The following is a 25,243-nucleotide window of genomic DNA, read 5'->3' as shown; positions in this document are numbered from 1 at the left end:
GCCAGGAATCAAACCCACATCTCCTCATGGATACTAGTCAGATTCTTAACCCGCTGAGCCAGAGCAGGAACTCTCTCTCTTTTTTTTTTTTCCCCCTTCCCCTAGGTGGATTTGGTATCTGGAACTCACATCCAGGGCAAACCCCAGCAGGCCTCTTTAGGAGGCTGTGTCGGTGTCTGCACCCCTCACTCTCAGGTCAGCCCACCTGAATAAATTCCCAACAGGGCCCGAGGAGAAGCAGGAGGTCCTGCTGCAAAAAGAGGCCAGGCTCCCTGTCAAGATAAGCTGATTAACCCATGTCTTTTTGGCCAGGGTTTGGGAGAACCGGTCAGAAACTCAAACCAGGGAGTTCCCGTCGTGGCGCAGTGGTTAACGAATCCGACTAGGAACCATGAGGTTGCGGGTTCGATCCCTGCCCTTGCTCAGTGGGTTAACGATCCGGCGTTGCCGTGAGCTGTGATGTAGGTTGCAGACGCGGCTCGGATCCTGCGTTGCTGTGGCCCTGGCGTAGGTCAGTGGCTACAGCTCCGATTCGACCCCTAGCCTGGGAACCTCCATATGCCGCAGGAGCAGCCCAAGAAATAGCAAAAAGACAAAAAGACAAAAAGACAAAAAAAAAAAAAAAAAAAACCTCAAACCATTTACTCAGAAACGACACCATCCAAGAACACCCAAGGACCTTGAGGAGCAAATGTTGTATTTAATAAGTTATAAGATACATTTACAGTCGGCATTTGGTTCCAGTTTCCCTTCTGTCTCCCAGTTTATGAGGCCTGTGGTCCCTTCAGGCTTTGGGCTGCTCCAGTTTCCAACAGGTGGGCTTCACCAGCACTCACCCCCAGCTGCTACACCTCAGGGAGGGTCACCCACCTCGCTCCGCCCCATCCATGGAGGGGGGTGCTTGCCACAGTGGCCACCTCCTCAAGACTAAGTGGCAAATCTGAAAAGGCTGCCTGTCCAGACCACACTGCACATCTGGGCCCTGCAGTCAGGCAGCCCCTGAATGCTGGTCTGCAAAGTAGGTCTGCAAGAAGGCGTGCAAAATGCCTTGTGCTCCATTTCTGCAATTTTGCACCTGCCTACCACTTTCCCAACAGCCCTGGTCAGCGACACAGCTTTTCACTATTTCTGCAACTGGTAAAGGACCACTGGTGAGCTGCCGTCCTTCCCTCCAGATCCGCAGTTCCCTGACTTTCAGGCTAAAACGTCATATGAGTTTCGTTCTTTTCTATAATTACTTCTCAGAAAAAGTGACCCTGGGGCTGACTTGGGGCGGACGTGGACTTAATGTTATGTGGCGTGACAGGCCTCGGCTAATACGCAGACCCACCTGCGGTCTCTCTGGTTGTGCTGGTAGGACTCATCAGATAGATGAACAGCTTGAGCTGGAGCGTGTAAAGAACAAGGGCTAGCGTTGGTTAAAAAAAGGGTGGATCTTTGGCAAATCAGGGGCTGCTTACCACTGCAGAATTTCCTCAGACCTGGCAACTGAAATGGACTTGACAAACAAAAGCAAAGACGTGGCTGCCCAGATGGTCACACACAATGACTCTCTGGGGAAGAAAGTAGCAGGATGAGGGGAGAGGCAGTGAAAAGCCATTTTGGCCAGCTTGTCACCACAGTCACGCTGCCCTTTGAGAGGTGGGGCGGGGTGGTAATGAGGTGTGTTATAACAATGGGGTCCATCTCACGTGATATGGGCACTGGAAGAGGCAAAGCTGATGTTAGGTCATCTTCTTTTCTTGACAACCTAAACGAGGTCTCCTCTTTCCCTCTCCCCCTCCCCCCACCCTCAGGCCCCAGTCTTGTTTTGTAAACTGGCTAACCCATTTCATTTCTTAAAAATGTGAGCATTGTCTGTGTTCTTGGTCTGTCTGTAGGGGGTGATCTGTGCCACAAGAGGTCCGGTTTGCTGGGCCTATTGAATGAGTGCATTTTTTGAGTCCCCACCATGTCCCTAAAGAGTCAAGTCTAGAACTTCTTTCTGAATGTACTTTGAAAAAAATGGCAATGTTTTGGGGGATGGGGTTTCAGACCCACAAACAGGCCAGTGGACTTTGTATAAGACGAGTTACAAACAAGCAACAAAAGCAACCACTACAACTCCTCCCAGGATGTGACGACAACTGTTTTAAGGCACTGTGACATGGAAGGGGCTGCCAGGGATGTGCTCCTCTCCCCACTTCACGGCCAGAACGTAATCCCCCTTCTCCTTGACGACGTATGTGACGTTGTATTGCTGGTTGCCCACATGCTTCATGGAGACCTCTTCGCAGGGGGTGGTGGGCCCATGGACCCCGATCAACAGCATGTTGGAACCTAGGAGGCAGATAAGGTGGTTACTCCATGAGGACACATCCCCAAAGGCAGAGGAAGAGGAGGGGATATGGGAACCAAAGTAAAGATTACTGCCTGTTGAGCATCTCTGAAGGGGCAAGAGACCTAAGAGAGGTGGTAGAGCATGGCTATTATGAGCAGGACTCAAACAGGTTCAAATCCCTGCCCTGCCACTTTCTAGTCAGGTGACCTTGGATATCACTTCTCCCTGCCTTAGCCTCCTGGTCTATAAACACCTACCTCATGGGGTTGTTGTGAGGTTTAGAGGAGTTATTTTATGGGAAGCCCTTAGCACACAGTAAAGGCTATGTAAGTGTTGGCTACTCTGATCTCATTTGTTCTCACGGGAACATTAAGGAAGGTCCTATTATTATTTCCATTTTAGAGACGAGAAAACTGACTTTTAGAAAGAGATTTAGTAACTCTCCAAAGGTCACATGGCTAATAAGTTTTGGGAGGGAAGAAGGGAGGGAGAGAGGAAGGAGTAAGTAAGCAGTGGAGCCAGATTTCCAGCCCAGATTTGCAAGATGCCAGAACCCAAGTGACTAATATTGACACCCAAATAAATGGCCAGGCTCACACTGCAATGAAAGCAATTAGCGGCAGAGAAGAGGCCAGGTTACTGATTGAGTGTGCTCATGTATAATGGCGATAATGCCATCTTTCCTATGTGCCTTGAAGCATTTGAAAAAAAATCCAGAGGCAAAGGAGGAAAATCATTTAAAACTATTCAGTGCAGAATAGGGTAATGAACACAGTTACTTGCAAACGGTTGGGCTAAACGGGTGGGCGGGGGCCCAGAGCAGCAAAGACCAAAGGACTTACAGTGAGTCCCCCCACCCCTTCCCTTCCTGAGCAGGGCCAGGCTGCCTACCGGCTTTGCTGCAATCCACCAGGAAGGAGCTCTTCTGGCCCACGAAGGCCTTTGAGAGTCCTGCTCCCTTGGAGGTCACCTTGCTGGCATCTGAGGATGCCTTGGGGATGGCGCTATAGCAGGTCTCCGTTGAGGACCTGGTCACTGACTCCACCAGGATGGATGAGGTTTCATTGGCCGAGCCGGGGCTGACCAGACGCTGGCCTAGGACATGGAAAGGAGGGAAGCAGGGGTGAATGGCCAGACAAGTACAAGTGCCCCATGTAGGAGCCCCAGGAGAGTGCTGGCACCCCAACACCTCGATCTATACCTCTACCTCACACACCTAACACCTGGATCTAAATGCCACAACTTCCCCATCTCACACCCATAGTGTCTTCTGTGGGATCCTGGGGTTACGCCCCACACAACTAGGATCTGGCTTTTTGGGTGTATGGCCTTGGCTGACTTGACCTGGAAATCCCTCTCATATAACCACGCAGAGGAGACATCTTTCCATTTACATGAAATACTCTTATGTCTAAGCAGTATAGAAGTGTGGGAGGACACAACAAAATAGCAAAAAAGATTCTTGCTGCATATGAGAGGATGGTTTTTCCATGTGAATTTTTTCCTTTTTTAAAAATGTATGGCCGTACCCGTGACATATGGAAATTCCTGGGTCAGGGGTTGAATCCAAGCCGAAGCTGCGAGCAACGCCATAGCTGTGACAGCACTGGAGCCTTTAAGCCACTGTGCTGGGCCAGGGATTGAACTTGTACCTCTACAGTGACCCAAGCCACTGCAGTCAGATTCTTAACTCACTGCACCATGGGGGGAATTCCACATCTGAATTTTAAGTTTATCTGCAATGAACCTATGCTATGTATCTATCAGTGAACCAAGCGGAAAGAGACACATGGAAGGAATTTACCATGTGGTTCCTTTGGGTGGTGGGCTGTGAGGTGGTTTTCACTGTTCAGTATTTTTTCCAATGTTTTGAAGGAGGCACATTTTTATAAACTTAATCAAAACTTTTGATTATTTTAAAAGTGAAGGTTAGAAATGAGGGGATTTTTCAGGCCCCGATCTAAACAAACACGTAAGATTTCAAATATGTAAACATTCCTTCTTTTTTGTTAAAGACTGAAAACCACGTAACACGCTCTCTCAACTTCTGTACTCCAGCTCTGTCTATTTTGCAATTTTTCAACACGCACTCCCTCTGAATGTTTCTTTACATTTAAGATTCAAAGGAGATTCAACCTACTTAAAATCATGCACAATTTCTACCATCAAATGTCTCTGTTGATAATGTGACAAGGCCAGCTCCACAGGGCGAAGAATAACTTCAAAGGCATTTGGGAGTTCCTGTCGTGGCTCAATAGAAACGAATCTGACTAGCATCCATGAGGACACAGGTTCGATCCCTGGCCTCACTCAGTGGGTTAAGGATCCAGCATTGCCATGAACTGTGGTGTAGATCACAGATATGGCATGGATCCGGTGTTGCTTTGCCTGTGGTATAGACTAGCAGCTACAGCTCCAATTCAATGCCTAGCCTGGGAACCTCCATATGCTGCAGGTGCAGCCCAACTCGCCCCCCCCCCCAAAAGGTGTTTGGTGGTTACCTGTCACCTTGGCCTTGAAAGGACTGCCAACGATGTGGTTGGGCCCACCGTATTTGACGCCAATCAGGTAGTTTCCAGGAGCCATGGGGGTGTACATGACTTTGTACCCTTCTGGGGTTTCCTGGCAATCCATTTTAACCTTGGATGGGCCTTCAATGGTGACAGATAATGTCCCTGGCCCTGCTCGGGTGGTGTTGATGAAAAATTCAGATTGAATACCTGGGAGAAAGGAAGAAGGAAAAGCAGGAATTAAGGTCACATGGATGGTTTGGAGGGATGAGGGGGTGTGGTTTGGGGAGTGTTCTGGGGGCACAGGAGCAGTGGCAGGGCACTCACAGGTTCCTGCACAGACAAGTCACCTTGGCGGCATAGGAAGTCACTCACACTAGCTCTGAGCCTCTGGCACAGAGAACCCTAGGACCTTGGGGGTTGTTAACCCCTTTCTGAGGCCCAGGCAGGAGCGTGGCTGCCATTCTATCCATCAGCATCCACCGTCCAGTTCTCTCCTCTGGGCATGAGTCATGGCTGGCTGTGGGTGAGACACCTAAGTGGTCATTGTGAGCCTGAAGTGCTGCTTCAGCCCCCAGGGCTCTGCCTCTAAGGGTGAGGGAAGCGTGGGCCCCTCTGACCTTTCCTTTCTCCTGTGGGTGGGAGGATCCCAGGCAGCCCAGCGCTGCCTTCTTCCTCCTCAGGTTCCTTGCCCCAGACACCATGCTGAAGACCAGGCCAGCTGCTAGAATCTGTGGTCCCTCCCTGCTTCCCCTCTTTGCCATGAATACCAGCAACAGGCAGAACCAAAATGGCAGCTCCTGCCTATTACCACATGCACCACTCTGGCTCCAGATCCTGTGCCCATCATTTTACATGCCCAGTAATTTCTCTTTAAATGACCCTGAGGCTCAGGGAGGTCCACCCACTTACCAGTCAGATCTACAAGAGAAAAGTGACAGAGCTGGCATGAGAGCAAGTCTGCGTGGCTCCAGATCCCAGGCCTGTCTCTTGGCCACTGGATGGGCAGTGGACCTGCCTCAGATGCCCTAACTGTGGCCTCAGATATCTTGCCTGGCCTGTAAGGGTCGCCTACACAGACATCCTGGCTGGTGATGAGAAGAAAGCTGGGCCAAAAGAGAATGCCAACCAATGACCATGGTGGCGTTCCTGCCTGAGCAAAAGCCCCTTTCCAGTCCAGAGGTGGCCAGTGAAGGTGGCTGTACACCCGCTACGGTGCCCTCTATGGGGCATCCCTGGCACAGCATTCAAGTGCAGGGCTGTGCTTTTCCAGAGCCCAGGACTCCGCCCCAGCTGAGAACTATTTTGGTTTAATTACAGCTCCAAGGCCAGAGAAAGAATTATTGTTCTGGTTATCAATAAAACAAAGGAGCTGCTATCGTACAACCCCCAAACATAACCCAGCTGTTTCTGGAAGTCTCTGAGGCTCCAGTTCCAGTCCCCCTGCCCCCCTGCTATCTCAATCTTGTCTCGAAACTGTGCAGCCCAGGAGCCCTTCATGCAGCCACTGCCAAAACAGGCTGTGCAGGGAAGGGAGGGGGGTATGCAAACAAGGAACAGCATTTCCAGGAAGTGGCTGCAAGTAACAATAAGGAAAGACATTTAAAAAAAATTATTATTATTTAAATTTTTTTTCTGGCTACAGCATTCAGCAGTTTGACGTGGGATATCTCAGTTCCCAGACCAGGAATCGAACCTGGGCTGCAGCAATGAAAGCACTGAGTCCTAACCACTAGATGGCCAGGGAACTCCTCCAGGAAAGATACTTTTAAAGTGAAGATGAAAAAAAGAGTTGGCTGCAGTGGAAAAGAGCCCCACCCTTTTAAATAAGCTGCTCCATTCTTGAGAAATATTATTAGTTCATCCTGACTGTGAGGGTCCAGAAAGGACGATTAGGTGGGAAAGAGAAAAAAAGATAGGACAAAAGCAACCTATCAGGTGGGCTCCCTTAGTACCTGCATTTTACAGGAAAGCAGTAGAGGCTCAGAGAGGTCAAGTAACTCACCCCAAGTCACACAGCTGGGGATTGGCTGAACTGGGATTTAAACATAAAGTCTGTCTAACTTGGTGCTAATGCACTCGCCTGAGAGCAGAAGAGAGAAAGAAAATCCACCTGCAGGAGTCTCTCTCACCACTGCCTCCAGGTAGAACCAACACCCTAGACATCTCTGGGCATGGTGGTGTTCCCATGCAATCCTGTGTATGTACAGATGAGTTGCTTGAGATTAATGCATGTTAATGCAGCCCTGCTCCATCTTCAAGGTGGGCACTGGGTAGCAGGAAGGAAGGTGGTTCTGCCTTGGACCGAATGCATACTGGGGTGCCGGGAGCACTTCATCAAGAAAATGGCTCTTCCAACAAGTGAGTCTGGAACCCTCTGGTCTAAAGCCTGACCTTCTCGGCCTCTCTGAAGCAGAGAATCCCACCCCAAATTCTCCACATTCCCATGTTCCAAAACCTGCAAAATGGACCATTTAAAGCTGGAGCCAAGAGATACAGCAAACCCAGTCATAAAAACACAGGGAAGCCCGCTTTGTTCCAAAGTCAGGATGCAGGCCCTCCAGCAGCCGGGCACAGACACCTTTTCATTCCACACACACTGCAGCTGTGTAATCTTGGGATGGCTATTTGGGAAAAGGCCTGGGAGCAGGAGGGCTAGAAAAACAAGACGCCTTCCCCTTGACAAGAGCAATATTTATACAGGGTTTGAAACAGGCATGCTCTGTACCTCTCCCTCCTGGCTGGGAGTCTCCTTGCAAGACCAGCTTCTTCCCTCAGAGGCATCCAGTGCTGGCAAAGCACAGCCTGAAACCTGAGCTCCCAAGGTGTGTGAACAGCCAAGAGGAAGCATGAGAGGCCCTGGGCACAGCAGGTGTGATCCAGCATGGGGATGAGATGGCTGCTGGCAGCGCAGGAGACCTCAGTGGCCACTGTGGGGTCTGGACTGAGGCCTGCTGGGGCTTCAAGTGCCAGGAGGACCCACCCACCTGGGCTTCAAGGGTGGATGGTTTGCCAGGGGCCAGATGCCTGCACTACCACCTGAGAATAGCTGGGAGGACAGAGGTCCTGGTTTAGGACACTCCATAAAGTGGGTGAGAGGTGCAGTCACGGCCTCTGGGTGAGCCAGCAACACTCAGGGATTAAGTGAGCAGGCCTTGAGGTTGGGGGCCTAGGCAGATTCTGGTCTGGTCCCCTCCCAACTAAGTAAGCTTGGAGGGCAACTCAGCCTTTCCGAGCCTCACTTTATTAATCTGTAAAATGGACAGTGCCTAGAGTGAAACAATACGGTGCCTTTTACAAAGGGGAAGCTGCTGGCCTGGAATTCAGCATGGAGCCAGACCGGATGGGCCTGGGGAGATGGACAGTACTAAGGCAGACCTCATGGGAGGTTTCGGTGAGGCCATTGCTCTGGCCAAAGTTCCAGGGTGGCACGCCAACTAGTCAGTCATCCCAGCACCCAGGCAGGGCCGCACAGCCCCTTAGAGTATTCACTCCAGGGCCTGGATGCCAGCTAACCTCAGCCACTCATCCCCTTGCTGTAGGGAGGTGGGACTGCTCTGTCCTATTCAGCGCATCTGAGGGAGCCTAAGAGCAGAACGTGCACACACAAGAAACTCAAGAAATCGAGCTGCCTTCTTGAGAGGGCCCAAAGTAACACTCAGACACAAACCATGTCCCAGAGTCCACACCTGCAGAGACGCCTAAGTGGACAAGCTCCCCACCCTGACACCTTCCAAAATAGCAATGCGCTGGACACCTCCTAGAGCCCACCTCTGTGCTCATGGTATGAACATTAACTGTAGCTATTATAAGGCGAGTAAATCTGTAGATTTTGACACAGAAACTTCCTTCAGATGTCAAGTAACAAAAGAAGTTGTACTTACTACAATATGTGCACTAAGATGATTTCTGTAAAACAAAAGCCAAACTTTATGTCTACCTTTTAAATGAACTGACTAGCTAAACAAATTAATGTCTAAGAATGAAGATCAACAAAGAGACTTGAGGGTTCTCCCTTGAACTGTTAGTCATGTTTCCTCCTGGACCCAGAGGGAGGGAGGGCAGGAAGAGAAGCAAGATGGAACTTTACATATTTCCTCACTGCCTGTATTTTTCACACTCCAATGTGTCCCAACTGTGGCAAAGATCAAAATGAATTGTAATGAGTCTTGGCATATCCGTCGTGGCTCAGCAGAAATGAATCTGACTGGCATTCATGAGGATACAGGTTCAATCCCTGGCCTCACTCAGTGGGTTAAGGATCTGGTGTTGCTGTAAGCTGCGGTGTAGGTTGAAGAGGCTGCTCAAATCCCATGATTGCTGTGGCTGTGGTGTAGGCTGGCAGCTGTAGCTCCAATTCGACCCTTAGCCTGGGAACCTCCATATGCTGCAGGAGCGGCCCTGAAAAGACAAAAAAAAAAAATAAATAAAATAAAAATAAAAAAGAATTGTAATGAGTCGCAAAAGCTTCAGAATTTGACTGTTTTAGTCTTTTCTCCTCCTCTGTTAGGATCAGAATAAAAGAAGGAGCCAGGCTGTGACAGGTCTGACTGCTGATTCCATGTATTTCTAGGAGCCTGGGGAACCACCACTAAAAGGACTGGTAGGTCAGAGACCTCCCTGAAGGTCCATTACATGCATCACAAATTCTGTGCAGGCAAAGGAGGCCTCCAAATGGACGATGCTGTATTTCTTTCTCTCCCTATCAGTGTCCTGGTTCGCAAGGAATCTGGTAAAGGAAGACAGCTGCATAGTTATGAGCTGTGAGAACTTGGCCATCAAGCCCTCATTCCGGATTTACCGCAGGTCAAGTGAGGGCCTCCCACGGGTGCGTTATTGCCATTTCCCTGGGGAGGTATATGGAAAGCTTCCTGGGGCCTGAAGCATTCCAGCCGTCTTTACCCCGAGCCCAGCTCGGCCAGAGATGAGAGGCAGAGGCAGTGTGTTACCTGTGGTGCCTCCCTCGAGCCCCGCGCCATAGGCAGACACCAGGGCAGGGTTCCCCGCTTGTCCTGGCTCCCCAACGCGCACTTTGAAGGGACTTCCAACCACGTGGCTCCCGTTGAACTTGACGTCGATCGTGTGGACACCATTCTCGTGCGGAATGAAGCGAACAGCATACTTATCTGGGAGAGGGAACAAAGGTACAGGGTAAAGCGGGCTTGTGGACACCACCAAGGTGGGTGGGGACAAGGGACAGGAGGCCAACCCGAGAGGGCCAATCAGAAATCACTAATAAGACAATGGCAATACTGCAAGCCTGGCACCCTGTATGCTGGTGATCAAAACCAGCTGGGCCTATTTGTGTGTCCCCGGTCAGCCCTTTGGGAGATGCATCCAAATCTCAAATTCTATGTTTAATCCTCTGTGGCCTCGGCCTCAGAAGAACACTTCCTTTATGAAAAGCTGACTTTTGGCAAAGTTTTTCTATTTGGCTACTTAAAGGGAAAAAAATGGTTCCAAATGAGATTAAAACTCCTTAAATAACTTCCATGCTAGCCACTGCCCCCCCGCCCAGGGCAATGGCCAGGTTTCTCTGTGTGTTTGGGTCTTAGCATGTGGCAAGATGATCTATCACCTGAAATGGGCACCTAGAATACCCTTCCATCATGTACCACCTGCCCATCCTTGCTCCTTGAAGTGCTCCCTCTGGGCTGCAGACTCTGTTCTCCTCTAGTCAGTCTGTCAGCCTCTCCCTGGATCCCTGGACCTTTCTCCATCCCCTTCAGAACTGTGTTTCCCAAAGCTCCACACAAACCCTCTTCTCTTCTCCCCCCACGCCTTCACCGTATGGAGCTTCCACCCATTCCATCAACATGACACTTTGCCCAGGAGTCCCCAGCTGGTCCCCCTCCTCTTTGAAATGTACTTCAGGGGAAACTGATCCACCCCATGTCCAGGTATAGTCCTTGATTGGGTCAATCTAATGTGGGTGTGTCGGGGGGAGGAATTCCTTTTTCCCCAAGCCTAAATCAACGTACAGAATTTAGCCACAGGAAGTGGTTCAGGAATGGGGCATGTATGCTCAGTGTTCAGTAAGATGGCAGGGGAGGTTGGCTGGAGACTTCTGTGAAACAAGCATTTTATACTTCTGAGAAAGAATCTCGAGGAGAGGATGTCTCTCTTGATGTTGTGTGGGGATAGGGAGTCTAGCGCTGCTGCAGCCGTCTTGGCCCCGAGAGGAAGGCCAGTTTAAGAATGAAGCCCACAGATCAGAAGAAAGAGCAGGGATGTGTGGGGCCTTGGAGAATGTAGCTGGATGGCTGAATTAAATTGTTGCTGAAACCCATCTTAGATTCTGAACTTTCTGGCTACATAAATAAGCAGACCCTTTTAATGTGTTTGTAATAGAACCCTTTATTATATGAGCTGGCTTGAGATGAGTGTTCTGTAATTTGTCACCAACAGCAGCCTGACTGTGCCATGCTAGTGGTCTCAGACACCCCCCAGGGCTTCAGACACTGCCTGGGGCTGACGATATCATAACTTAACTTGGTGGCTAAACCCCAATGCTGGAGAGAGCTATTAAACACCCCCACTTGGATATTTGGCAGACACTTTAAAACCCCCTCCAAAAAAATAAAGTACTAAAACTCTCATCAGGCATTGATTGACCAACCCTTGCCCACCCATGGCTGCTATCCTGAGTTTTGCTAACTGTCTATCATCTTTCTACCCCATCACCACACTACACGTAAGCTTTCTGAATTCGCTTTCAACTCCTACAGCGAATTAGTCACAAAGTGTTATAGTTCTCTGGCATCAAGTCTATTTCTAAACACTGCTGACTATTGATGTTTTCTCAAATGGACCACTCTGGGAGCATCAGCTTACCACCCTGGCTTTCAGATGTTCCAGTACATTCTCTACGATGTGGTCAGACCTAAGCCATGATATGATCCTGGCACCCAGCCCCCACATTTGTTCTTTCTGAGGCTTCCCACTGCCCTTTCCTTTTCTATCCATCAGGAGGAAGACATCTAAATGCCAAGCCAGGCCCCAGGTGTCCACCCTCACTGTTTACAGAGCAGGGCACATAGCAAATGCCCAATAAGGGCAGTGGTCACAAGGCTTATGCATCAGGGCCCCCATTCAGTGTCACATCCTCTGAAAAGTCCTCTGAAGGAAAGGTCAGTTGACGTTCATCTCAAAGTGAAAAAAAGAGCATCTGGGCTTTCAGGAGGGCTTAACAGCCTGAGATTAACTTGCCTACTGCCTTGATGAATGGAATTCTCTGATGTCACTCAACTTTAATGAGCCCATTTTGGCAGTGAACATTTATTAAGTGTCAGAGACTCAACGGGAAGGTAAGGCTGAGGAGGACGTGATAGAGGAGCCCCCAGAGTCTAGTGAGGAACTAGAGAGGGTCAGAAATGTGCAATGCATGTGTGAGGACCCCTGCAGCACAGGAGGAATGAGAACCAGATAGTAAAGATGGTCAGGGCAGGAGAGGAAAAGGGTTTCTGCCGGATTCTCTTTGACTTAGAGATGAACAGCAACTGACCTTTCCCTCAGAGTTAAGTGAGGTCAAATGTGCTTATTCATTTCATAAGATCGACAGCAAAAATCTGTGATATTTTGGTAAAATACGAGAGAACATCACAATGAATGTCATGTGAAAGAAATCTGGAAAACAACAGAAAATAAAGAGGTATTTGTCTGGGGGAAAAAAAAAAAAAAAGGAGGCGCGGTCTATCTCAAACTCTGTCCCTGGCAAATGTTTATACCCTAATTTATAAACAGTGCCCAGCAACAGGAAAGGGTATCTGAAGGCCTCGGAGAGGCTGATGACTCCTCTGTCAGGGCACAGGTTTGCAGGAATGTCCCAAAGGGGGTCCTGATGCTGGTCCCTGTACATCCAGCCTCCGGCTTACCTGGCTCCAGCTCAGACACGTGACATTCCTCCACGGCTCCAGAGGGGCTGTGTACCTTTGCATCAATCTTGCCTTTTGCCCCATTCAACCTTATAGCAAAGGAGGCTGGCTGGTTAACTTTTAATCCCGATTCCTGAGAATTTAATACATGAGACAGGTTACAGCCCTCGGTGTTCTTGCTCAGCGGCACATACTGATCCAACCCGGGACTCTGGAGGGACAGTTCTCATGCAAATAGGCCTGAAATGTTTTTCTATATAATATCTAACAACAAGAGAGCAGGCCAGGAATTCCCACATTTCTAGCATTAAAGATAAGAAAGCACAGCCACACAGCTGCATAGTCTTATATCCAAACCATCTTGATTCAGGATGAAGGCAATGGCTCCTGGGTTTAAAGCCTCGGAATCTCCTGCCAAGTAGGATTAAAGTCCCAGCATCCCAAACAAGACCTGTATAGGCTAGAAAACCCAGTATCTTCGAGATCCCGCTTCTCCTCAAAAAAAAGAAAGGGGAAAAAAAAAAGCCTTCCTCCCCCCACCCCCGACCTTTTTAGGAAGAGCAAAACCATCACTCACTAATAGTTTTTATCTCAGGGGTAGGGATCAAGAGAACTTTTAATAAACGTGTAAGGGGCTACATAGGATTTTTCTTACATGCGGTACTACACAGTGGTTAAATATCAGCAGGACCTGGAGTTACTGCCATTTCCTATCTATATAATTAAATTGTTTAACTTTTTTTTTTTTTTTGCCAGATTCGAGCTGCATCTGTGACCTACACCACAGCTCATGGCAATGTCAGATCCTTAACCCGGAGGAGTGAGGCCAGGGATCAAACCTGCAACCTCATGGATACTAGTTGGGTTCTTAACCCGCTGAGCCACAATAGGAACTCCCTAAATTGTTTAACCTCTTGAGTCTCAGTTTCCTCATCTGTAAAATGGGCATAACAGAATCTACCTCAGAGAGCTGCTGTGAGGATTAAACAAAGTTATGCATTCAAGGCACTCAGCCCAGGGCCTGGCCCATTCATAGGAAAGTTAGAAAATGTCAGTTTATTGTTAAGTGGGGTTTTTTTTTCCCTTTTTTCCCTTTCCCTTTTTGCTTTTTCCTTCTTCTTCTTTTTTTTTTTTAATCCTTGACGGTCCCAAACTAAGAGTCCAATTGGAGCTGCAGCTACTGGCCTATGCCATAGCCACGGCAACGCCAGATCCAAGCCGAGTCTGCAACTTATACCGCAGCTCATGTTAATGCCAGATCCTTAACCCACTAATAATGAGGGCCAGGGATTGAACCCAAGTCCTCATGGGCACTAGTCCGATTTGTTACCACTAATCCACAATGGAAACTCCTTATTGTTAATTATTAATATGCATTTAGAAGTTGTCTGTGCCCTCAAAGGAGCCATGGGGAGAAGTATAGCTTTTTTTCTTTTTTTAAAAGTATAATTGGTTTACAGAGAGGTATAGCTTTTGCTATTCACTGGATCAGTTTCACTCTCCAGGCTTTGTCTTGGAAACTATACCCTCTGCTGGGAAAATGGGATTAGAAGTTTAGATGCTTAAGATATTTTAAGACTGGCCAATCCTCAATAGCAAAATTTTACAAGTCAGCAGTTTTGATGTAAACTTGGTGGGACAAAGACTCAGATGACATCTCTAAAGCAGCAGGGCCTCATACTCAATGTGTAACAGAGGCACCTGAGTGTCTTGTTAAAAAGCAGATTCTGATTCAGCAGGTCTGAAACAGAGCCTAACAAGTTCCCAGGCAATGTTGAGGCTGCTGGTCCAAGGATTACATCTTAGCAGCAAGGCATGAAAGCAGTGCTGCCTAGTTCACTAGTCACTAGCCACATGTGGTTATAGATGTTTAAATTTAAATCAATTAGGTAAAATAAAAACTTTACTTCCTCGGTGACACGAGCCACATTTCAAATGCTCAACAGCCCCATGTAGCTTGAGGCTGCCATACTGCACATCAGGGATGTGGGACATTCCCATTGCTGCAGAACATTCTACTAGACCCAAGCTCACCTGGAAGTGATGGATGAGGAAGGGAAGACTGAACACAAAATTAAGGAGTCTTTGATTGCCAGATCACCCCCTTCCCACCCCCGCTTCCTCCACAAAATACCAGCCGATTCCAATTTTCTAAAAAGTCTCAAAAGCAAGACAAAACAATACATGTCTCTCTGCCCTAACCAGCACCAGATGTTGCTGTGCAGCCTGCCAGGAAATCTCCAATAAATAGTTTACATATCACTTGGCATCGAGTGACCTGGGAAGAACAGGGGACAAAGTTGACACACAGGTCCCTCCTGCTGCAGCAGTTGGTTACAAAAGCTTGATGGACATACAAGCCTGCTGCATAGTTATTTACATATTTTATGACCCAACCAGTAAGAAGACTACAGAAGTTTTCAGGAGGGGATTTCTTCACACCAGCCCTGTGGACAGAACCATTTACATTACCTGAATCCACTTGCCACTAAATCCTCAAGAGGGAGATAAACACCTCAGAAGATCCCAAAGAAATCTTCGAGATGCAAGAAGGCAGCTCTTTGCCCTCAACAAATGCTGGGTTTATCTCCCTCCGTAGGCTTTAGTTAAGTTGGCCACAGAAGGAACTTCTGTTAAGAAGCCTTTAAATGAAACACAAGAAAAACATCTGCACCACAGTGACCAGTCAGTACCCATGGGACTCTCCAACGAGGCCGCTTCAATCGTAACCATGACTCTGGTGTGGGTTCTGTTTGGGTTCCCTAGTGTCTGGGACAACACACAGTACCAATTCCCCTCAAAACTTAAGGTTAGGCTCTTGAATGAACACCAAGTGCACAGAACCTGACTCAATGATATCACCAATCTGAGATACAAGCTTGAGTTTTAATCAACCCAGCATTTTTTTTTTTTTTTTTTTTTTTTGTCTTTGGTTTGTTTTGTCTTTTTAGAGCCACACCTGAGGCATACGGGGGTTCCCAGGCTAGGGGTCGAATCGGAGCTGTAGCCACTGGCCTACACCACAGCTCACAGCAATGCTGGATCCTTAACCCACTGATAGAGGCCAGGGGTCAAACCCGCGTCCTCATGGATACTAGTTGGGTTCGTTAACCACTGAGCCATGAGCGGAACTCCTCAACCCAGTATTTGTAACAACTAGGGAGTGGTGTGGTGGTGGGGGGCTGAAGGCTATTTAGAAACCCCTCTAATGAGAAATCATATTCTGAGATTCCAGTGTTATTCCACAACCAGATTGCTACACCTAATTATTGTTCAGCGTCCTAGCACCCAAAGGCACCTCCCCCTCCAATGGCTCTTAGTTAGGCTGAAGGAGATAATGCAATGTTGAAGGAAGTGTCCTGTTGAAGCCAGGGTGACAAGTTGCATTTCTGCATTCCAATAGGTTGGGCTATGAAACCACTTGACACAATGCCAGAGCATTGGTTCTGGAGACCTCACTCTGCCTCATCCTAGCTGGTTCCTGGAAGCCTAACCTTTCTGCACCTCAGTTTTTCTTTCTTTCTTCTTCTTCTTTTTTTTTTTTTTTTGTCTTTTGTCCTTTTTTAGGGCCACACCCGAGGCATATGGAAATTCCCAGGCTAGAGGTCCAATCAGAGCTGTAGCTGCCAGCCTAAGCCACAGTCACAGCAACTCAGATCCGAGCCGAGTCTTCGACCTATACCACGGCTCACAGCAACGCCAAATCTTTAACCCACTGAGCGAGGCCAGGGATCGAATCCGCAACCTCATGACTCCTAGCTGGATTCATTTCCACTGCACCACAACAGGAACTTCCACTTTTTCTATCTTTAAGTGGGGGTCAAGAAAACCGACTCACCAGGCTGTCGTGAGGATTTAGGGAGGTAAGTAACATAGGGCCTTGCGTTATAAATAAATGCCTTGTTATAAATAAATTAGCATCATAAAATAAATCACAATCGACTTTCTTGAGGAAAAGGAAGCCAATAATAGCAAGTGAATATCCTTGGACTGCTAGTTTTGTGTTTGTTTTGAAAGCCCTCCTTATCCCTTAACCAATTATTAACAGGCCTTCTTTGTTTCTTTTGAGTAAATATTTAGAAAACTAACTCATCCTCAAAATGTTGAGGAGTTTTGTGGTTGCTTTTTGCTCGGCCCCAACAGTCTGCTGTCCTAAATGGGACTCTGCCCCAGGAGAACTCCCCTATAACTGGCAGCATTCCCGGTTAAAATGTGCTAGGGCCGTTGGCACAGAGTCGGGGATTCAAGGTGCCTCAGGAGTCCAGGGCCTCACTGGTCGGCCTGTGGCCAAGGAGATGGATGCTTCCTTGTGTCTCACCTGAAGGCTCAGAACAGTGAGGCGGCGGGCGTCGTCAGAGGGTGCGATCACTGGTACCAGGTAGGGACTTTCGGGGATGTGCTCATCATTGAACTTGATAGACACCTCGTAGTTACCTGCGGGGACAGGAAAGTCCCATCACGTCAGAGATTCTGGGAATGTGGTTCCAGACTGGCCTCCTGCTTCTCTATCTGGGGCTCAAGTGCCTTCCGAGAGACCCTGCCCCCCTCCATGGCTGAGGCTGATTGGTTCAGGTAGGGTCACCTGGCTCACAATGTTATTTTCTTAGCTGGACAGGGCAGGGATCTTAACCTGGACCCGCAAGGTCCCCTTGCAAAGGGCCTGTGTATAGTACTCAGGAAATCCATCAAACTTGAATGGGGGAAAGAAAATTACATCTTTATTTTTACTAATCTCTGACTGAAATTTACCATTTCCTTCCTTTAGAAATGTCAACAAAAAACCACAGCACATTAAGACTTGTGACCTTGTCACCAACAACAATGACATTTTAAAATATCACTTTACAATTTTATATATATCTGGTGGGTTTTTGTTTTTTGGGATTTTTTTGGCTGCATCTGCAGCATGTGTAAATTCCTAGGCCAGGATTTGAACCCAAGCCACAGTAGTGATCTGAGCTGCTGTAATGACAATGCTGGATCCTTAACCCACTGCACCATAAAGGAACTCTGGTTTTATATATGCCTTGACATAACATTTATACTTATCGCCACTAAGAAATTAAGGTAGTTAACAGACCATCACCAAATTGTATGACAATGTATTAACGAAAATGTGTATACATTCCTATGTTACCTATTTATTCCTTTAAAGATTTTAATAACAATACTTTAATAAAATTGATTTCTTTTATAATTTGAAGTATTTAATTTCATGTGTTTAAATATATTTCCTGAGATGCTCCCCATGGGCTTCACCAGAGGCCCAAGGATCTGTGGCACAAAAAAGGTAAGAACCCCTGCTTGTGGGAACTCTTCTGGGGCAGCCACACCAGCCATTGGCCGAGGGTGGGCAGAGAGAGACTGGTCAGTGAGAAGAACTGGGAAGAATCAAATAGTTAAACCACAGCATAAGCAGTGAGGGCACCAGAAAAGAACAAGAGTATAAAGAACAGTTTCTGCCCTTTGAAGGCCTGGCTAGATTTCCTGCAACTGGATTTCTAGGAGATGCTCCACGTGCCCAGAGATAAATTCCTCTTCTACTGGAGCCAGCCTGATGGGTTTCTATTCCTTACAATCCAGCCATCCCCAAACAAGGAAAATGTCCTCCGTTGGCCCTTGAGTACATACCAGGCTCTTGGGCAATATAAGACACACCACATGATCCGTTTTTATGGTCATCGAATGTAATCTCAGCCTTACTGGGGCCCTCGACAGCGATGGAGAGGCCTCCGGCGCCTGCCTCCCGGGTCCAGATGCTGAACTCAGCTGAGACAGAAATAAATACCTGGTCAGCGACTAAGCCCCGGAACAGCCCCTCTTCTTGCTCAAAGCTGGAATGCTGGGTTCTGTCTGTTGCCAGCCCATTCCTCTTTCTCTAACCCTGAGCAGAACCTAAGCAAGGGCACTGCTAATGTTTGCCAAGCTCTGTCCATGACAACACTAAGTTCATGGGCAATCAGGCATCTTTTCCATACTTGCAAACCAAGCCAGAAAAAGATGAGAATGTTCAGTAGTTTGTCCCCAGAGACCTTCCCATTCAGCAACCCCCACTGCAAGGGACCTTCACCACCAGTTTTGTAGAATTCTAGCAGGCCCTATACAATGTTAGCCTGCAAGACGCTTGGGAAACAGTTTTACGACCCTGATCCTCTCTTGCAGACTCACAACACACACCATAAATTACAGGCTTTGAGAAGTCCCTCAGGAAGACACTTATTTAGCTTTGGGTAAGCGAGCAACTGCCAAATGCCTTTAGCCACAGAAGCCTTGTTTTAAAGAACACCCCTCAGACCACCCGTCAGAATCATGCACACAAAGTCTTCCTTTCAGAGCAGGGCGGTGAGTGCAGAGTGCTCACTCTGCCAGACTGAACTCGACCTTCTCAAGTGAAAAGCCTGCCCAGAAGGCTCACCTGGGACTCCTGCTTCTCCTCGCTCCAGGCCAGGGCCCCCTGCCCTGACCTTGTGGGCGCCCCCCTCGCCCAGCGGCCCCACAGTGAACTGGAAGGGGCTGCCAGTGACGTGCTGGCCACGGTATTTGACGCTGACAGTGTGCACGCCCATCTCCTGGGGCACAAACCGGACGCAGTGAGAGTTCTTCCCCACAGGCACAATCTCTGCCTCAGTCACGCGGCCAGAGGGGCTGGTGACATGCGCTGACATGTCACTGCTGTCGATTTCTGAAAAGGGATGGTGAGAAGGAGAAGTAGGTCAAGGCAAGGGTCTGAGGAAGAATAGGACACGCAGGGCAAGCAGCGGCCAAGCAAGTGCAGCCCAGGGGTGCGGGGTGCTCAGGCTTCCTCCCAGTCAGGCCAGATGCCTGCGCTCCTGTCTCCCTCACATCCCTGGATGGTGTGACCAGTAAGGAGAAAGCGGGGCCCTTCCCACCACCCGGTGCAGAGAACATTCTGGAGCACTGACACGTTTTGCCTCATTGAGCACTTTTACAGCCTTTCTGGCTGGAGCTAACCCCATGCAGTACTTTAATTAATTAATTAATTGGGGAGGGGTGTAGTTGCAGCATATGGAAGTTCCCAGGCTAGGGATCAAATTGGAGCTGTAGCTGCAGGCGTATGCCATAGCCACAGCCACACCAGATCCGAGCAACATCTGCAACCTACATCGCAGCTCACGGCAACACCAGATCCTTGACTCACTGAGTGGAGCCAGGGATTGAACCCGCGTCCTCATGGATACAAGTCGGGTTCGTTACCGTTGAGCCACAGTGGGAACTCTGACTTGGCACTTTTAAACCAGAGCCTGAGCTAATAGTTACAGCATGCAAATAAACTATATAAAAACTCTGATGGCTCAGATGGTTCTAGGCAAATGTGACATGGGGCCACCTGTCAGGCTTACAGGGGCTCTTTTCCATAGATAAGAGCAGAAAATGCAAGAGCCATCATCCCTTATTGTCAAGAAGCCTTGGCATTTCTTTTACGCAAAAAGAGAAAATGTATTTAGAGGAAAAGGTGAAAACACATCAGTCCCAGTGGCAAAAGGAGAAACCAGGCGTGAGCAAAGCTTTGAGCAAACTAAAGACCAGAGGCTGCGCTTCCAGAAACATGACACCCCAGGTCCCCAAAACCAGGAAGCGGACCATGTCTGCTGCACCCAAGGTGCCCTGCCATGCCAGCGACTGTGCCTGCACTGATGTGGTGGCGACAGGCAGGCTGCATGCCGGGTGACCAAGTAATGCCATCACCTAGGGCAGCACAAAACCGCGCCCTCCAGCCCTACAGGATCTGGGCAGCAGCTCATGACTTTGAGCCCTGAGGACAGAGAAAGGAAGGAAGTTGAGGAGAGGGTCATCCCACTTGGCCTGGGTCCGGTGGCCATCTGGATACTGGTGAGCCATCCTCCCTTGTAATTGGAAGAAGGGTTAGGGAATGGAGGGAAGTGAGTCTCATTCAGTGTTGCCTAGTTCCACTGAAAAGGAGGAATCAGGAGTCAGACCTGAGAGACTTGAGAGAAAGGGGAACTGTCCACCTTGCACAAAAATAAAAGACAAAAAAATGCAGAGGGAATAGAAGAGATAGTTCTCCACATGAGAATTGAAAATGAAAATGGTCCACCTGCCCAATGACCAGAGAAATGAAACTAAGAACTGGAGACAGTATCTTTCCATGAGCCTGACCAAAGTGAGAGTGAAAGGCAGTGTGCCCAGTGTTGGGGGGGAGATGGAGAAACAGGTACCAGTTCATTTTCATTGCAGGACAGGCTGCTGAGGTGTAGCAGCATTTGAAATGCATGGGCCTAGCAATCCGAATCCTGGGCATCCATCCAATGTGATGACAGATGTCACAGAGCACTGGTTAAAAGGGTGGTGGGAAGTTCCTGTTGTGGCTCAGTGGTTAACAAACTGACTAGCATCCATGAAGACGCTGGTTCGATCCCTGGCCTCGCTCCATGGGTTAAGGATTTGGCACTGCCGTGAGCTGTGGTGTAAGTTGCAGATGCAGCTTGGATCCAGCATTGCTGTGGCTCTGGCGTAGGCTGGCGGGTACAGCTCCGATTGGACCCTTGGACCCCTAGCCAGGGAACCTTCATATGCCATGGGTGCGGCCCTAAAAAGACAAACAAAAAAGGGGGTGGTGGGGTGGAGATGAGTGTACACGGGATGAGAAAACCCAAGGAAAGATGGTCTACCTAGCCATGAAATGCAACCTTAGGCAGACATGAAAAAGATGATGGGGAAGTATATTTTGGTGTGGAAAGAAGCCCCCAGCACAGTGAGAAGCAGACCAATGTGATCTGAGGCTGAGCCCATGTGTCTAGGAGGCTGGAGGCATCGTGGGTCCAGCTCTGGGCCTCAAACATGAACCAAAAGCTTCCAGGATAGTGTGGAATGAGGTGACACTTTTTCTTGAGCACATGAACTTTTTTATGATCACAGTCCACATAGCTCTTTTTAAGGGATTCTTAGTCTGGACACTACAGTAATGAGGCTTTTATCAATGTCTGTCTACAGGAAGAACCCATTAAATACTGTTGAGAAGGCAGAGCAAATGGATATGTCACAAGTTGGCAGAGACAGGAGATGCACGGTGGAACTTCATCTAGAAGCTCGAAGCTCATCACAACATGAGCTTCATCGGAAGACTACTTAGATTTTCTGTCTCCACAGAATTTGCAACTCCGCAGAATAGGCCAGTGGAGTCTCAAGTCTTCACTTACACAGTCACTTCTTCTTCTTCTTCTTTTTTTTTAATGGCCACACCCATGGCACATCCAAGTTCCTGGGCCAGGGATTGAATCTGAGCTGAAATTGCAACTTATGCTGCAGCTGCAGCAAGGCCAGATCCTGAACCCACTGTGCCAGCTGTGGATTGAACCTGCACCTCCACAGTGACCAGAGCTGCTGCAGCTGGATTCTTAACCCACTGTGCCACAGTGGGAACTCCCACAGTTACCTCTTAATAGCAAGAAACTGGACCACATTTAGGCAGACTGTGGCTGTTAATTGGCTAATTTGTGGAAAGGGCTAGACGGAGCTCACCCACCCAGCCTTACATCCCAACCCTCATTCTGATTTTAGGAATGAGAGATACAAATGGAAATTAGAAGACTGTCACTGGGCTGACATGAGCATCAGCAGGGCCAGTTCTCTCACTATTCGTCTATTAAAAAGATAAATTAAAATATAAAAGCTAATCTATTCTCTCCCCCATGTGATATGATAAAGTTATTTTCATTTGGAAGAAGGAAAGGATAACAGGTAAACAGTCTTATTTTTCCCAGCTGGGCCTCTGTGAGAAATAAGTCTAAAAATATTAAGTAATTAATAACAATAAAATAAAATTTAAAAATAGTCCCCCAGAGAGAACTTGTTCTGAGCCAAGCTCAGACATGGTTTCTGATGAATGGCATCCAATGGCCTGACTCATGAGCTGCTCATGCTCACCTGGGATTTTCAGGTTCAGGTCACAGATGCTTCCGACAGTGGCTACAGATGGAGCCCGACTGGTACGGGTGATGCTCTCTTTGACTCTTCCCTCCCCACTGATCTTCACAGTAAATGGGCTCCCTGTAAAAACCAAGAAAGCCCTCAAGAACAGTCCAGAGGACTCATGTGGCATTTGCAGAAAACCCAAGCATGGGACAGGGCGTTCAGAGGGGACCACACATACCAGGCACGTGCTCGTCAGCAAATTTGGTGGAGACGATGTAAACTCCAGGCACGGTGGGGAAGTAGGAGACCTTGCAAGTGCCGTCCTCCAGGTCCTCTGTCTGGATGTCCACTTTGCTGGGGCCTTCCACCGCCAAGGATATACCACCATAACCTGCAACACAATAGCCAGAGGGCTGCTGTGACAGCAACTCATCAGCAAGGGGGAGCCTACTGATTGCAGAGAGGACATCCACCCCAGGAAATTCTCCAGATAGAAAGTCAGTAATGGTGGCCCCTGTTGGCGAGCTCCGGGCAGAGAAGCCAGTTAAAGGCGCTGAGAAATCTTGCAGTGAAACAACCTGATTGAACGTGGCTTTGACCATCCTCTTTTCTCAAGGATATTTACTAATATCCCACGGACCTGTCCTAAAGAACCTGCTGGGGACGACACTCTGCCCACCTGCCCCCAAGAGTGGCATGCACTGCCTGGGGGTATATTACCAGCACAGGCCTGAGAATCTGATGTTTTTTGTTTTGTTTTGTTTTATCTTTTTAGGGCTGCACCCATGGCATATGGAGGTTCCCAGGCTAGGCTACAGCTAGCCAGCCTACGCCACAGCCACAGCCACAGCCACAGAGGATCTGAGCTGCATCGGCAACCTATACCATGGCTTCCAGCAACACTGGATCCTTAATCCACTGAGCGAGGCCAGGAATCAAACCCGCAACCTCATGGTTCCTAGTCAGATTCATTTCCGCTGAGCCACGACGGAAACTCCAAGGATCCATAGTTTGAAGGATGCTCAGAGAGAAAAGAAAGTTGTCAGGATGAGAAAATGAAGCAATCAGAGCAAAAAGAAGCCAGTTCCGAAGCTCTGGGCTTTTTCCCCTGGAACACCCCAACAGACCTGCATCCCTTGTGTCCACGATAAATTCAGACATCTCGAAAGTCCGGCCTTCCGACAGGCCACGGCCGTAGACTTTGGCTCTTCGGGCATCCCCGATCTCTGATTGTACCACCATGATGGACACTGGGCTGTTGGCCACGTGGTTGCCATTCTTCTTGATGCTGACCAGGTGTTCACCCACCTCCCGGGGGATGAAAGAGATGCCTGGATGGGAGCACAGACTGGGATTTATAAGGGCAGGGGGTGCGGTAAAGGGGAGGAAGCAGGAGGAAGACACACTTGCACAAAGAGGAATAGGACTTCCTTCCTGACTTTCTGGCAACCTAGGGTGTCCAAGAGGGTGGTCAACATCGCAAGGCAGAATGCACTTGGACTCTGACCACACGTGACCCAGCAAGTTCATCACATCACCCTCTGAGGTGCTACCAATTTCCTGGGCACGGACTGAAGGAATCCCCACCCCCCACTCAAGAGGTCCCAACTCCAGCTGGGAAGGCAGCCTGGGCTCACCAATGTGATTGTTGGGCAGCCTTTTCAGGAGACAGGGCTCGTCGCGGCCGGACGGGGCCTTGATGCTAGCCGTCAGTGTGCTAAGGTCAGTCTCGCTGATGTCGAGCAGGAAGTCAGCAGCAGAGCCCAGCTTCACCTGAGAGCACCGCCTGCTGTCGTCTGGGAAACATCCCCCCGCCCCACATGGCTCTGTTACACATGGTCACCTCGGCTCTCTGGAGCCTTCACTCCACACACAGTGAGCACAGGAAGAGGGAGGAGCAGGACTTTGAGCCAAGTAACCTCCACTGAGTCCCAGAACACTCACACGAACTTGGCTAAGCCACTCTCTCCAACCCTCAGTTTTCCCAACTGTAAAAGGGAGACAAAAATCCATCTAGAATTGATGCTGACAGGCATCTTTGAGCTCATTTATACTTGCGCAGTATATATTATTTGAATCATATCTGAGGGCTTATTTGGACCCTGGAGTTGGACTGGCACAAAAAGTCCCTCTCGGGATTAGCAGCGAAAGGAGAGATTTAGCTCATCCAATGCTGACCTTGGACCTTTGGTTTGTTCCCAAGGAGTCACTGTGAGACCTAATCTGAGACAGATGCCTACCCTGCTGCCTGGGGTCTGATGGGAGAGGGGCTATCAAGGCAGCCTTATCTCCCAGTAGGAGGTCTCCAGAAAGCCAGGCAACTCTACCTGTGATCTTGGCTGTGAAGGGGCTGCCAGGGATGTGCTTGTCATTGTACTTGACCAGAATGCTGTAGTCACCCGGCAGGGTGGGCAGATAGGTCACTGTGCACGTCCCATCTTTGTTGTCAATGCAGCTGATTTCGGCCTTTGAGGGTCCCTCAATTGCCAGGTCCAGGCCACCTGTGAATGGGAACAGGGAGGGAAGGCCATCAGGGAGAGTGTTTCTTTGTTTCGAGAGGGATCACCACTTACTGAGGACAGCTCTGATGCCAAGAATATCATCAGACACAGGCCACGGGAACCATGGGACAGGAGGATAGGCCA

The 25,243-nt window shown here is 48.8% G+C and overlaps 1 protein-coding gene across 10 annotated transcripts in view; it reads right to left on the bottom strand.

The window, feature by feature from the left end:
* FLNB (filamin B) overlaps window positions 680-25,243 on the bottom strand; it is a 149,493-nt gene continuing 124,929 nt past the window's right edge. For 5 of the 10 annotated variants that reach the window (XM_021069061.1, XM_021069062.1, XM_021069065.1 and 2 more), the window contains 13 exons: window positions 24,926-25,099; window positions 24,236-24,394; window positions 23,726-23,929; window positions 22,837-22,989; window positions 22,611-22,733; window positions 19,120-19,386; window positions 18,336-18,473; window positions 17,023-17,138; window positions 12,705-12,837; window positions 9,780-9,956; window positions 4,822-5,040; window positions 3,212-3,415; window positions 681-2,319 (listed from right to left, as the gene is read on the bottom strand). In XM_021069061.1, the coding sequence (XP_020924720.1) occupies window positions 2,132-2,319; window positions 3,212-3,415; window positions 4,822-5,040; window positions 9,780-9,956; window positions 12,705-12,837; window positions 17,023-17,138; window positions 18,336-18,473; window positions 19,120-19,386; window positions 22,611-22,733; window positions 22,837-22,989; window positions 23,726-23,929; window positions 24,236-24,394; window positions 24,926-25,099 (2,255 nt within the window). In that variant the 3' untranslated portion in view covers window positions 681-2,131. Of the gene's footprint in view, window positions 2,320-3,211; window positions 3,416-4,821; window positions 5,041-9,779; window positions 9,957-12,704; window positions 12,838-17,022; window positions 17,139-18,335; window positions 18,474-19,119; window positions 19,387-20,411; window positions 20,479-22,610; window positions 22,734-22,836; window positions 22,990-23,483; window positions 23,930-24,235; window positions 24,395-24,925; window positions 25,100-25,243 lie in introns of those variants that run through there. The other 5 variants (XM_021069067.1, XR_002337597.1, XM_021069063.1 and 2 more) reach the window with 5 other exon arrangements.

The sequence above is a fragment of the Sus scrofa genome, chromosome 13 (genome assembly GCF_000003025.6).
Source record: "Sus scrofa isolate TJ Tabasco breed Duroc chromosome 13, Sscrofa11.1, whole genome shotgun sequence".
In the NCBI taxonomy this organism is placed as follows: domain Eukaryota; kingdom Metazoa; phylum Chordata; class Mammalia; order Artiodactyla; family Suidae; genus Sus; species Sus scrofa.
The sequence above is the reverse complement of the archived record's forward strand: the minus strand, read 5'-3'. Positions and strand labels throughout refer to the sequence as shown.